This window comes from Tyto alba, unplaced genomic scaffold (assembly GCF_018691265.1).
Source record: "Tyto alba isolate M040663 unplaced genomic scaffold, T.alba_DEE_v4.0 Super-Scaffold_9, whole genome shotgun sequence".
NCBI lineage: Eukaryota > Metazoa > Chordata > Aves > Strigiformes > Tytonidae > Tyto > Tyto alba.
In genome coordinates this window covers 22,701,120-22,715,636 of record NW_024881330.1, presented here as the reverse complement: position 1 = coordinate 22,715,636, position 14,517 = coordinate 22,701,120, and the positions used below count along the sequence as shown (strand labels likewise).

Genomic DNA, 14,517 nt, shown 5'->3' with positions numbered 1-14,517 from the left:
TATAAGCCCTTCTATTTTTCTCACAGCAGTTGTTCTTGACACAATGCACAGACACTTTTACAACTGCATACAGAAATAGTAAAACAGCCTCTGTCCTGAAAATCTTAGTATCTAAACGAGGAAGGACAGATAAGGACAAAAGGGGCTTTTCCAAAACTGGTATGAGAGGCAAACAGTGGTTTCAGCAACTTCAACTAGATCTCAAAACTTTGTTTACAGAAGCTAAAGTGTTTCAATGAATTAAGTTGCTCCATATTCCCTTCTGCAGAAACAACCTAAACTTGATAATGAAAATTCCTTGTGGGCCGCCTCCTTTCAATGACACTGCTTAAGGCAAATCATCTACTCCTGCACAAGTAAACTGATTACAGATGCAAGTGAAATAATTCTGACTAAATGCAAGTACCTTCTGTTGGACAGTTATTTCCTCTTCTGGTACTACCTTTTTTTTTTTGATGTTCTATGAATCAAGTAGAAAGCAGTCTAACCTTTTCATCTTGTGGAAAGCCTTTATTGGGTTCCCTGTTGCTCTTATTTTTGAAAAGTGTAGCAGAGAACTGTCTAGGTGGCCTAATCCCTCCAAACATCACACAACAATGCCAAAGGAGAAACAGAGTATTTTCCTCTATAGCACCCTTAGTCAAAGCAAAGGTTTACTAGAGAAAAAATGAAAAAGTTACAAGGACCAAACAAGTAGATTTTCCGAAGTGATAAATCAATTAACTTTACAGTCATTTTAATGAAGCAAGTCACTTATAATCAAAACATTTCTGTTCTTTAATTTGCCACCACATGAGATTCACCCAAACATTCAGCTGATGTCTACTAGAAGTCAGTCACAACACATGTAGCTCTTCATAATCTCACTGGACATGTGAGATAAAACCACATCTGCTTTTCTTAATACTGTGGTTCAACTTCAATGTTATTTAAGATTCAACATGTTTTATTCACAACACATTCAGTCTATCACCATAATGTGGTTATGGACAAATAAAAATGCAGCGAAGTCATACTGGTCAGAAGCACTCTCAAGCACCCCCAAAATTATGATTCCTTTAACAGTTAGCTTATCTGAAAGGAAAAACTTTTTTTCTCCCTCCCCAAAGATGGTGGAACAAGGTGTTTTAGACAAACCTTGCCAACAGGAACATTCTTAACGTCTTCCACAAACACAACTTCCCTCAGAGACCACTGCTCTTCATTCACTTTCTCCTCCTCTTTTGGGGCAGGAGTAGATCGTCGTCGCTCTGAGACAAAAAAGTTATTATAAAAAAAAATACTTGAAGCGTTTAATCAAAGCATCAAAATGCAACATTCAGTAAACAACAAACCCTTCCCCCTTAAAAGATTATCAATGGTCAAATCTAAAAATTAAGATGTTAACAAGAATCCAACTTCAAAAGACAGAGCTACCTAACAGTATACCATACCACTTTCACATTTTTCTACGAAATTAGCACGAATAAAGCCTATCTGATAAACAACATGCTTTTAGAGGACATTTAAGCAAAATAACTAGAACACATGAAAAAGTTTTGGCAGGGCTCAGATATCCATGCTGTAAGTAAAAAGGCTGACATCATAAGACCCTTCACTCAGCCCTGCTACAGTGTTTTCTATTCACCCTTACAAAAAGTCTGCTTGTCCACTACATATGGATTGTTTGGTAAACATCTATAGGAGTAGCAAATGAGGTAGAAAATAGCTATTTGGTCTAATAATAATTGCAATGCAGTTAGATTTGTTGCAAAGACATTATCTGAACAGTAACTGTGGTACACTAAGGGTCAAATTTAAATACGTAACATGGCACACGAACCTTTAATGTCCTGAATTGAGTATATAGTATAATTAATATTATCAACATATTTAAAGTAAGAAGCAGATAACTTCTAACCTAATTGCAAAGTTAACTTCCAACACTGGTTCAAAATACCAAGGAAAGTTATAGTCAGTGAAAAATTACAGTTGAAAGAACTGCAAAAGTGAACAAATCAGTAGCAAAAGACTCTAATAGTAAAATTAGTTAGTACTGTAGATCTGAGCATATGAGAAACTTGGTCACTGAATGAGGCCATTTGATTCTCTAGATGAGAGCATCCTAAAACTGCAGTATGCGAACAATCAGAAGAAACAGGAGCAGAGAGAAGATTTCTTCAAATGATGGCATTGTAATTAACCCTTTTAAATTCTACGGATTTAAATAGAGCAAAAACACTTAAGAGGTCAGTTATGTGAATTCCAATGCAGCATTTTAGGTTTTTAAGTACAAGTTGTATTCTAAAACTTCTCTCAGTGCTTTTGTATGTCAGTAAAGAATGTCTAATTTTAGACATTTTATGTAATAGATGACGAACTACTGCTTTATGCACTGAAGTTCACCTGCAAAGCAAGCTGTGCAAGAACAGCTTATTCTTAAAAGGAATTTCCCAAAACAAGTTCAACTTTTGGGCTGTAAAAGAAACTCACCATCACATTGTAATTAAACAAAAACAACTGTTATGTTCAGACTTCTTTTTGATCATGTCCTGAAAGATATTTTTGATTCTGAGAACTGTTATGCTTGCTTAGATAAACCCTATATCAAGCAGTCGCCACTTATACTAATACATTTAAATTTAACACTGACAATTCACTCATTATCTAAAGTCCACTACAAAACCCTTTCTTAGCACAGTTCATATATTTCTTATTGGAGTTCAAACTGAACAACCAAAAGTTATTCTGAAATCAGTACAGAATCTTTGTAGAACTACCTTTTATGAAAGCTTCTTATCTACACAAATATTTTACAGTAATATGAGCTACAGATTGCTTACTATATGGCATTGATGCGCTGCTTGCTATTGAAGATGCATCGCTGCAAGTGGAAGCTGGGGATGGCGGGGGACCCATCTCAGTTTTCACTGGTTCCTGTTTGCTTTCAGGTCTACAATAAAAGGTGTTACTTAGAATGAAGAAAGAAAAAGGTGAAATCTTTTCTGTGACAATGGGCAAAGTGTCAGTGTGTCCCAGCCATGTTTCTGTAATAACACTTTAATGAAATAACTCCATACTTGCAAATAACCATCCTAACTGACAAGGCTATGCATCTGATGTTGAGAATGGTGCTAACTGAGCATAGATACATTACAGCAAATAAGCATCCTTAGATGTGCTTCATTTGAAGACAGGAAACATTGTTAGCTTTATACTGTAATTGGAAACTCTAGAACTGCTAAACGTTTTCAAGCTTTTCCTGAAATGGTTTACATCTGTTTTAAGAAATATTTAAATGGCCATTGACATCCCAATTATTTATTTTTTTTCCAAACTACGGAGGGGCTGAAACAAGTGTCTGAAACAGGCCTGAAAACAGTTAGTTCCATAACAAACCCACTTTCAGTTAATCAAATGTAAAACCTTGGGAACTTTAAGAAACACTGCAGGAAAGCCTTCCCTTAATATTCCTTCTGCATTTCACATTTCCATAGTGGTTTCACTCAAGTAAGACTCCTTTCCTGCAGTAAGCACTTTTTGCCCATTTAGCAGAGTTTACAAGAAAGCTAGAAACTTATAAAGGCGGCAAAAGTTCAAATGGACGAAAACCTGACCTTTCTTCTTTTCAATTTTTAATCAATCACCAATTCAAGAGAATATCAAATAAATGCTCTGTGTATGCATGTGTGTTCTCAACACTTACTTTGCCTCAGTAGTTTTGCTAGCTTTCTCCATGTTTTTCAAGCTCTCGGGTGACCGAAGCTGAAATCGACAGCTGTCATTCATGTTCCAAACAGATTCCATTAATACACCCACTTTAGGAATTCCAGCACTGATTGAAAAAGCAACTGCTCCAGCATGATAGAGGGGGTTATTTCTTAAACACACCTACAGATAGAAATATTTATTTTTGAGACCAATGGATTATACTGAGGCAAATCATATATGCATGCATTTTCTTGGTGACATATGCAGTAGTCAGAAAATAAGAAAACTTATGGAACTAGATGAAGAGGAAAGTCAGCACGATGTACTATGCAATTTGCTAGCAAAAAAAAAAGGTTGTTGCACAAGTCACAGCTGAAAGCAACAGTTTTAGTAGTGTAATTGTTTAATATATAGTATTTAGAAGCTCAGCCACAAAAGGAACAACTCGTCTAATAACAAAGACTCATACCAGAATGTATTAGATTGGATTTGGAACAAAAAGAAATGTGCTCCCTGGAAAGGAGCCGTTTTGACTCATACTAGTTATAATGCTAATCACAAAGAGAATCCTACATCTCTGTATCAGCTATTAACCATTTTGGTAAAGGCTTCAAACCAAAGGCCTATCCCACTGCATAAATAAAACGCAGACTCTAATATTGCAGGTGCTTAAATGACAAATCATTTACAAAGCTACATGCTTTACCAAGAATCATGTTTCTATGCTTACTTTCTCTCAAAATACAGAATCAGTAAGTACATAAAAACAAAAGTACTTCGTACAAGTACAGCTTGTTCCTCTGTGTTTGTAGCAATAATCATACATGTAAAACAATAACAACACTAAGAGAACACATCAATTTACAGTCATGTAGTTAAAACCATAGTATTTTAATTACATATTATTGACACAACTTTTGAGCATAACAAGAATAGAACCTAATTTGTGGGGTTTTTTTAAGAGCAGGCTGTAAGCTCATCATATAGCACTGTAAAAATGCCACTTGTAACAGTTGCACTTGCCTGGGTTCCAACCGTTATGTTTGGCATAGAGGAGATACCAGCACTAGACTTCGGCTTTTTATTTTTTGCTCTGGCCTTTTCTAGCATTTTCTTCCTTTGGCTGAAAGGAACTACACCCCTGTGGAAAAATGCATATTATTTTAAGAAAGGGTACGAAAGTAATGCTTTGTTTATAACTTCTAACAGTTTATTCCTTCGGCTTAGTGTAGTCATGATCAAACACACAAGTGTCTATGCCACCTTCTCCAAAATCTCCAAGCACTGTAGAAATGACAGCTTTTTTTATATTCAACCACACCTTCCAAATTCATCTCAGCTGACCAATTTATTAGGAGGAGGAGGGAGAGGGAGAGCTTGTAAGATGCATCACTGCCAAATGGCTTTCTAGTCCAAACTGGTACAAGACCTCTGTTGCATTTGGTACGCTCCAGTCACAGCTTTAGAGCTGCAGGCTGTCCCCTCTGAACTTGAGGATTTCTTTCCCATGACTACTGATAATTTCCAGAATTTGCAGTCACTGGGGAACAGGATAAGCTTTTTTGGTTTTAAATTCCAAAAGCTTCACTTTCTCTCTGGAGACATGACTGAAGGAGTCTAGGACTCCTATGACAGACTTAAGCCGTAAGAGGGGAAAAAACCCACTTCTTTTGTAACTGGATCCATTCCGTTTAGCTAAAAATAATGCCTACATAAACAGTTAAGCATGCTTATTATTTTCATACTCCATCTTTTAGTCAGTGGGTTATAGGGTTAGATGATTTTATTTGAAAACCTCCTTCACATTAAGTAAAACATGAAAAGCATCAGTCCTGTGCAACACTGGAAATGGAAATCCCATCCAGTGTACTACAGACCATTGTAACAAAGGATATCAATAGTAACAGAAGCTTCTGTCTACAACATTATGATCAAAATTACTACTGCTGACATTTAACCCCTCCCTGAAAGGACATGTTGGCTAGTAAAAAAAAAAAACTGTGTTCAAAAGATTACATATAAATGTTAATAAGTCGTTTTATATATTGCATCGATTATTTTAAAAGCAGTAATGATGACAGGTACTAATAGTCAGGTATCTCCAATATTATGGCTTATTAGATCCTATACTAAAACTAATTGCTCTAAGTGAGGGATGTCAGCTGTAACAATGAAAGGGCCAAGAACCAGAGAGCTGCAATTTTGAGATTTGGGACTAGAAGTTAGAATAAAATACATATGTGTTTAAATTTACAAGCCTAGCTACAATTCTACTTATATATTTTCTAAAGAGTTACTAGAATTTAATGAGAAAGCTGTTTCATAGGATCAATTTTCAATGCTCTGATTTCTAACTCATCATCTAGTATTTAACTCATCCGTGCCTAAAAGCTAGTTGAGCTTTAGGCATGACATGTAATGCAACGACACCTGACACACTGACAAAAATAATGCATACTGACACTGCACTATTCAATTAATATTCACTCAAATTAGAAATCAATTTCGGAGCTCTTTTAGGAGTGTTATTTTTGAGGCTTTGGAGATTTTGCTTTTTTTGTTGTGCTTTAGTTTTGGTGGGGGTTTTTGTATTTTTGTTTGGGTTTTTTTTGTTTGTTTGGTTTTTTTTGTTGTTGTTGTTTGTTTGCCTTTTTATTTTAAACAAACAAACAAAAAAGTTGAAGTATTTTAACTAACATTTAATATTTTACAGTCATTTTAACAAGCTCCAGAGGGTGCATCTGATGTTATTTCTCCCTTCTTTAAGATTTGGACCACAAACTAACAGACCAAATTTTCTAACAGAGCCTGACAGAAGAATGTGGACCTCATATGTGGGTGTGTTCCATATTTATAATCTGAAAAAGGCCTAAAAAGCATAAAGACAGTTATTCTCTGATGCTGTGTAGTACTGATATATCTGAATGCTAAAGCATTTATACACAACTCCTAAAAGAATAAACTTATTCTCATAAACATGTTATAAATGGATCCAAAAGCTTTAGGTATTAAAGAGAATATACTTTAAAAAGGGAACCTAAACACAAGTGCAGAGTTACAGAACTCAGAACAACTAGGGTTCAGTAGTTTCACAATGCTTCTCAGACAAGGACATCCAGCAGCTCTACACTGTTGTACATAAACACAGTATTTACTTACCACCAATACAAGTTGTTCTCTAGTTGAGCACACGTATAAAGAGCACAGCAATGTAAAGAAACAATCCGTTCACCCTGAAGCTCCGAGTATGTCTGTGCAGTGTGTTCTAATTTAGAAGCTACAGAGCTTAAAGTTTCATCTACCCACGTAGCAACCTAAAGGGAGAAGGGAGGAAAAGAATAGAGATGGTAGGGGGGCAAAAAGAGGAAAAAAAGTTGCACCTTTAATGTAGTATTTGCTGGGTTTGAAATGAGAGGGCAATGGGAGGGAGGAACAAACACACAAAACGAAACACAATAATTGATTCTCTTCGGGATTTTATACCCTATCATATTTTCTCTCCTCAGAAAAGTTTTCCAGGAAAAAGCTCTACTTCCAGTCCCCGACAAAAATAAAAAAGGTGAAAAAAAAATATACATAGAAGTGTCATAAAAATACTTCAACTAGTGCATATACTTTACCAAATCAGTTTCAAGTTCACTCTTAACTGGGCAGAGAAGCATCTTTAGATAACTTCACAGCACTGAAAGCTTCAAGACCCTTAGTTTTTCTAGTAAATATATACAGAACATTAATCTATTCTTAAACCAGTTTCTACTGTAACAGCAAAAAGTATTTCAGATAATCAGGTAAAACAGGTATCTTTTCACTGTTTCTGCCGTAAATCGACAGATTTTTCTTTTTACCTTTTTGCATTTTTACAAAACACCAGTTGGGTTTCTGTTTTGTTTTTACATCTGTATAGAGGAAAAGAAGTGGAATGTATGAAAGAATTAAAGTACTTTCTACTACTGATGAAACTGAGGAATCAACTTCTCTATAATATACTGGAAGTAACTGAAAGAAATAGCTTTGTCAAATTCATCAACCAGCACACATCCCATACCTTGTTATTTTCAGTGGCAACAGTTGCTCTAATACTATTTGCAGAAAGAAGCACTATCTTTTCATTGGTTAATCCCAAGAACATGGCTCGTGGATGATGTAGAGAAGGATTCTTTGGAAACAACAACAAAAAAAAATTAGATATTCAAAGGATATAAATTATTCTGAAGGTAAGCATTTAAAGATGTACAGTACCTGTGCATTTCTGTAAGGCTCTGATTCACTCCACTTCCACTGATAGAGTTCTCCTTTACTGCTAACAGCCACAAGCTCAGAATACAGAGCTCCAATAGAAATAAACTTTGTTCCATCCTACAAATACAGAAATACAAAGTGTAAGACAGCAATATTACAAATATTACTAAATATTATTATAAATATAAACAAATGCAAAAAAATGAACTTGTTAGTTTTTTTCCCAGAGTTCCCATGAATGTTGAGCTTGAAAATAAAGATACATCCAGCTTTTCTCAAACTCAGCATGCCCTCAAACACACACACAAAAAGGTATCATTGCTTCTGACAGAGTGAGGGAAGAAAGAAAGAAATAGATATTATTTCCCTGAAATTTAGCAATAACACGTACATGGCCATTAACTTGGACAGTTTACTAAGAGCTTCCACAATATTTTAAGAACACAACACTGCTCAGAATGGAGAATAAAGATGGGAAGATCTCTTGACTTCTGACATTTTTAAAAAGTTTCCCTCTAAAATTCTAGCTTTTTAAAATGAACAAAAAAGCAATGTAATTCCATTATTCCATTCCTAATTATACTTCTGAAGGTATTTTCCAACTGCCTGAGAAATCGATTATCAATTTCACTGCCTCATCAATTAAGTAATTCTTAACTTTCACTTCTGAAAAAGTAAATAACTACAAAAAAGATTAAGTTTCAAAAAAAAAAAGCGTGTTACATGTCACATTAATGCATCGTTATGATCTGATATAACAGAAAAGCTTCCAATTATGAGTTATTTTTCCCCTCTCCTCCTCTTTTATCCTTTTTAACATTTTAGCAAAGCTCATATGGCACCTTTCTAATATTTAGATAGTACCACTTTGTTCAACTGCTTCATCTTGCACCTTACCCAGATGTCACAGGTCTGTTTCCCCTCTCTTTGATTTGGTTGTCTATCAATGTTGCAGCAAGTACGCAACAGTTACCATCTCATTTTTTTCAAGTTCCTGTTTCCCCTTGAATTGAAATTAATCTCAAACTACAGACCTGTGAATTTAAATTATTTCACAAAACATTTACTTCTGTTTACTGATAAATGTTTGTAAGGCCCATCCATGCACTGCTCCTCAGCAAGTGCAGCTACAGGACAATCATGTTCTTTCTAAACTTCTTTACAGGAAACAACTAAAAGTTTCCTTCCACTTAAGGGAGATTACCACTTTTAAAAAAACAAAACCACAATTTAAAACTAGTATAAAATCAAATGCTGTCTTCTGCAGCTACAAATCTGAGACAGGTACATGATAACTAGTTCTCTTTGTAGCAGTTATCTCCCTGACCAATATCTTTAGCTGCCTTTCTTAGATTACAATATACCACATTTAAGCAATTCAACCACCTGATGGGAAACTGAACTCTTTGTCAGACTATTAAAAAAAGCCCACCATTCAGCACATTTATCTGTCCCCTAAATTAAGAGACATTTCTTTCAGCTACAGAAGTTTACAAGTGGAGACATTTTTAGTTTCATAAATCTGGGTTTACAGTATTTTTTTACTATTTTCATGCCCAGAAGTGCACATTTCAAAAGGCATGTGTCCCCGAATAACACATGACACAATACATCTCTCATTAATAGCTCAAAATGTTTACCAATATTTTGGGAAAGAAGAGAGAGAATGAAGCAGGAAAGGACAGAAGCAATCTCAAGCAGTTACCTTTTATAACCTGGTAACAGGATTGAGAATTAGTGAGATCATAAAAGAATCATTTTGCTCTGAAGGGCATCTACCGACACAGCACAGAAGTAGCACGAATGCTAGTCTGTGTCATGATTAATACCTGCCATCATATAAACCTTGCATATTCTGAGGAAGAACTGCCATCAGAACCTACTGTAGTCTAATGAGATGCGCCTCTACTTCATCAGCATAAATGAATCTTCAGAAATCATCTGGCTTAATGTTGCCAAATTAAGTATGGAGAGCAATTAATTTTTGCTCCAAGACAGTATCATTATGACTTTTAACCTTGCTAATATGTTTCACAGCTTTTTGTAAACAAACACTTTCATACTACAAGCTTGACACTAAAGAGATCTGCCATTCAAAATTTTTCTCTACATTCCATCAAGATATTAGCAGTTGTGACCTAAGTGCTACATGTCCAATGCTACATACACCTCCATGAGGCCATTCACAAGACTATCAGCGCATAGATGTGCAAATGACATGACAGGTCTGGTTTTGCAACCGGAGTCTTATGTGTTCAGCTATAAATTCTGACTTCAGACCAGAGAAATTGCATACTTGAAGTTGATGCAGATAGCTGACAAAATCTTAGTATCTCAACAGCTAAACAAAATATATCTATTTGAACAAACTAAAGGCTTGTCTTGCACCTAACTACAGTCTAGCAGGAAAAAAACAGCCACACTTGTCATACTATAGAATGGCCCCGATACACCTGGCACAGTGTTGATACGTGGCAGTGTAGACTAGTAGTACTGCAGTCCAACAAGATTTGAACTATCAGAAAACTTCATTGTTCACTGACTCAAATTCTTGAGCAGCTGATTTCACTTATTTGGTGGGAAAAACTCAGTACCTACCTAACATGTCAACATCTTTAGCCTCAGACTGGGTGAAATTGACCCATTTGGGAACACTATCAGCTTTCTAAAAGTTTCATCCATTCCTCTCAGGTTGGTACTTTACCTCCCATAAATGCAAGTTAACCATCCTCATCATGGACTACTACAGTTCTGTCTCAAAAGCTAAGGGTCAAAATAATGAAAAATGAAGAAAAAAATATTTGCAAGCAAGATTGGTTATTTTGTAGCAATTCCACCCCTACTTTAATCTCTCCTCTAGCTTACTGTCTTTTACATTAACATTTCAAAAATCTCCTTCCCAGTTTTTGAAATGAAGAAAACATCAGAACTGGCCTCTCAGCTAGATCATCTCCCTCAGGATTCACCTTGAAGAATTTCTGTTGGAAAATACCACCAACAAAACTTGTAGGGCTACAGCAAGAAAGATGCAGAACAATTTCTTATGAATGTTCAGCTGAAGTACAAGATTAAAAGTTTTACTACTCTTGGATAAAGATGAAAGGCATTTCCAGTAAGACACCTTCATTTGACTAGAAGCTAGGGTTTATAGGACTGCATATGCAAACAGGTATCTTGGAAGAAGTTCAGTATATTTAAATTGAACAAGCATGCAATTAGATATCACAGCAAGTTAATTCCATAAAAGATGCCCAATAAAAGACTACAATAATTGTTCTAGGGCAAGATCTGCTGAGTTGGCAAATAAAAAACCCCATCCAGAAAAAAAACAAGCAAAAAAACCCCCAAAACAACAAACCTAATTTAGTAACTAAGTTTCAGGGCCAGAGAGAAGAATGGGGTTAGCAGGAAAAACATTCATTGTGTAGTAGAAAACCAGAACAAAACAAAAAACACAATAGTAGCAACAGCCATAATAATGTACCAAAACACAGCAGTGGAAATAAAGGTAAGTTAGTATCCCAAATGTAAACCACATTTATTTTTTGATGTAAAAACCTCTGAAATCTCTCTTTACCCAACCTAGATGACTCTCTCATTCTACCATTACAACAAAGCAACAGAGACAAAAGCTGTCAATTCTCACTGACACAGAAGTTCAACATTACTGACTGGCAAAAATAAAATCACATTTTAGACATAAAAGGTCTAATAATGAGAGCAACTATTAGACAAACGTTCTTTTTAGGTATCTTTATTTCTCAGTTTGAATGCCCAAATGAAGATGATAGCAGCTAAAAGTGAGCTGCTGTAAGCAGAAATATGCCTCTAAATTCACCTCCCTTTTCAAGCTCTCTATATTTAGTCTGAAAGGAAAAAGAAAGACACCGAAAAAGAAAGTGACATCAGAATAGCAACCTCACAGACGCTACAGACAAACAGAAATATAAACACTAGAAAGACAACCCAGGTCGATAAAGTTTGGTCTAATAAATATAGATTATCACTTCCATTCCTGGCAAGTTTTTTGGTTGGTTGGGTTTAGTCTGGTTTGTTTTTTGAAGTAATTTCCCCAAGCATCTCAGTAATTCATAAAGAAACCTACTACAGATACCCAGTTAGCAACATATAGCTGGGTGTTCCCATTATTCTTATATTTCATGTGGGAATTACTTCTTGCCTTGAAAATTAAATCAGGGTTACAAAGCAAACCAGCTAATCAAAGCCAAAGGGATTCTGAAGGAGCAACCAACACTCATTTAAGTTATTGGTCAATTCAAATTACAACTGCAAGTAAATGTCAACTTTCACCATTGTTGCTTAAAAGCCCAATCCACTCAAACTGGAAGTATCTCTGGGGACAATAATTCTAATCAAAAAAAGGTTTCCTCGATGAAGGGTAGTTTAAATTGTTTCATGAGTTTCCTATTGCCTATGAAGTGCTTTGAGCACCTAAATAAAAAAAGAAGAAAAAAAAAAGAAAAAACCCAAACCTTATGATCTACAGCAGTGTTTCCAAAATACACGTAGAAAAAAATTAAAACAGTAATAACAGAAGCATAGCTATAAGGGTGTAACTAGTTATTTATAATTTTCCTAAGTGCATAAGAAAAAATATGCTTTAAGCTCGCAAACAGATGTGATATTCAAAAAGGAAACATGGTATTTATTTGGAAAAGATAAGCAAATCTATTGCACATCATGAAAATAAAATAGTAAAAAAATTTCAGTACCTTATCTGGCCACCACTGCAAGTCTTCTCCTAAAGAAACAGGACTTTGAACAGGTGTATTCTTCTTGTCCAGGTTTGGTTCCCCCTCCTTACTTGTAGAGCCTCTTTCATTATCAAATGAGGCTCCATCAAGCCACCTTCGTTCACGCAAACGTAAAACGGACTCACGTTCACGCAACAGCTCAGAGTCTCTCTCTAAGGGAAGAAGGAGAACTGGTATGCAATTGGGTCACACCAGTGGGATAAAAGTAAGCCACTCTCTAGTAAAGACCCTTCAGGATGCAACTAACAGCAGTTAAATCTACTCACACAGATTAAAAATAAAGTCCTGACATGCAACATTCAGTATATTAACCCTTTCAAGCATATCTACTTTAGAATTACTAAGCATAATAAGCTAGAAATAAAGAAGTCTTAGTTTTGTGCACTATAAAAAAAAAATGCTAAAGCACTTTACATCATATGAGGCCAAATACATGTCACATTGCAATTTAAAGTTTTATAGTACAATATGCAGAGTTTTGTAATATAGTTTTATCAATGTAGTAACAACAATAACAATCTAAGTCTATATAGTCTGTTAGATATCTTTATGCAAACCAAAAAAGAGTATTTATTAGAGAGTTTTATAACAACTTTCCCCAAAAAAAAACAGTAATTTGAAAATGTTAAAGAAAGCAAGCATTAAAAAAAGCTCTCGTATACATGTTTGATAATCCAACCCCTTTTGTTTAAAGCAATATTCCATAGGACTGGATTTAATAAATTAAAGTGTATCGGTTTTGAAAAGATCAAATGAAAACTTTTCAAGAGTCAGACAAGTTTTAAAAAGGATCCTTGTAGGAAAATGTTCCTTACCAAAATGTTTCCCCTCCAATTGGCCTACAAACTGTCTAAAGCCAGTACTCTGCAGTTCGCTCATGCAGATAAATTTTTTAAATCAGGTAATCAAACTAACTTTCCAAGAGTCAACTATGCATGGAAAATAAGGATTATAAAATTCGTGGTAACGTCTTATATAGAATAACCTTAGGAAAGGAAAAAAAAAGGAGGAATTTAGAAGGAGTTATGTCAGATGCTGAATATTTGTACATGCACATAATGCATTTAACCTATTAAGTACTTATGCTCACAAAAATCAACTGGCATTACACGTATGAGATGACCACATTATTATATCATAGTATCAACAAATTACACCAAGTCTTGGGTCTTTTGCTGTATTAGACAAATGGGAAAGTTTTTACATAAGCCCAACATGACAGCTTGTTTTACAGATATATTTCATAAAGCACTACACTTATTTTCTAGCAAACATCACACTGACCCCTACTAATAATTTTGTAACAGGAACTTACGTGTTCAGCAGTTAATATACTAAAACATGTTCATGAAAGGCAACAAAACTGTACTAAACAAACAATCACAGCAGAGGTTGGATTAACAGTTTGGAAATACTCTAGGCATTTGCGCAACAGCTTCAAAAAGATAGGAAATTGCTGAATGGTCTTTTATAAATCTTAAGTGTAATATGCTTTGGGGGGAAATAAAAAAAAAAATTAAAATGCCTTAACACTGCTCAAGGAGTTTTATCAGCTGCTAATAGTTCCCTTTATCCAACTATAAAAATGCTTCCAAAAAGTAAAATTTAGATTTCTCCTTCCTCCTTAGTATCTAAAGTTCCTCATTCCATAAAGGTAACTTCTGTCATGGAACAATTAAGGAAGTGTGAAGAACAGTGAACAAAGAGCAACCCAAAAGAAAGGGAAAAAAAAAAAAAGAAAGAAAATATTAAGAATGCTGCATGTCATCAATTGTTACTCATTTTTGAGCCAAATTAGATATTTGTAATGTAA

The 14,517-nt window shown here is 35.0% G+C and overlaps 1 protein-coding gene across 12 annotated transcripts in view; it reads right to left on the bottom strand.

Moving 5' to 3' along the window:
• Nucleotides 1-14,517, bottom strand: part of UBR5 (ubiquitin protein ligase E3 component n-recognin 5) — a 93,026-nt gene that overhangs the window by 43,270 nt on the left and 35,239 nt on the right. For 10 of the 12 annotated variants that reach the window (XM_042785824.1, XM_042785828.1, XM_042785827.1 and 7 more), the window contains 8 exons: nucleotides 12,663-12,874; nucleotides 7,930-8,046; nucleotides 7,736-7,846; nucleotides 6,850-7,004; nucleotides 4,714-4,831; nucleotides 3,686-3,870; nucleotides 2,823-2,932; nucleotides 1,138-1,250 (listed from right to left, as the gene is read on the bottom strand). In XM_042785824.1, the coding sequence (XP_042641758.1) occupies nucleotides 1,138-1,250; nucleotides 2,823-2,932; nucleotides 3,686-3,870; nucleotides 4,714-4,831; nucleotides 6,850-7,004; nucleotides 7,736-7,846; nucleotides 7,930-8,046; nucleotides 12,663-12,874 (1,121 nt within the window). The remainder of the gene's footprint in view (nucleotides 1-1,137; nucleotides 1,251-2,822; nucleotides 2,933-3,685; nucleotides 3,871-4,713; nucleotides 4,832-6,849; nucleotides 7,005-7,735; nucleotides 7,847-7,929; nucleotides 8,047-12,662; nucleotides 12,875-14,517) is intronic. The other 2 variants (XM_042785829.1, XM_042785833.1) reach the window with 1 other exon arrangement.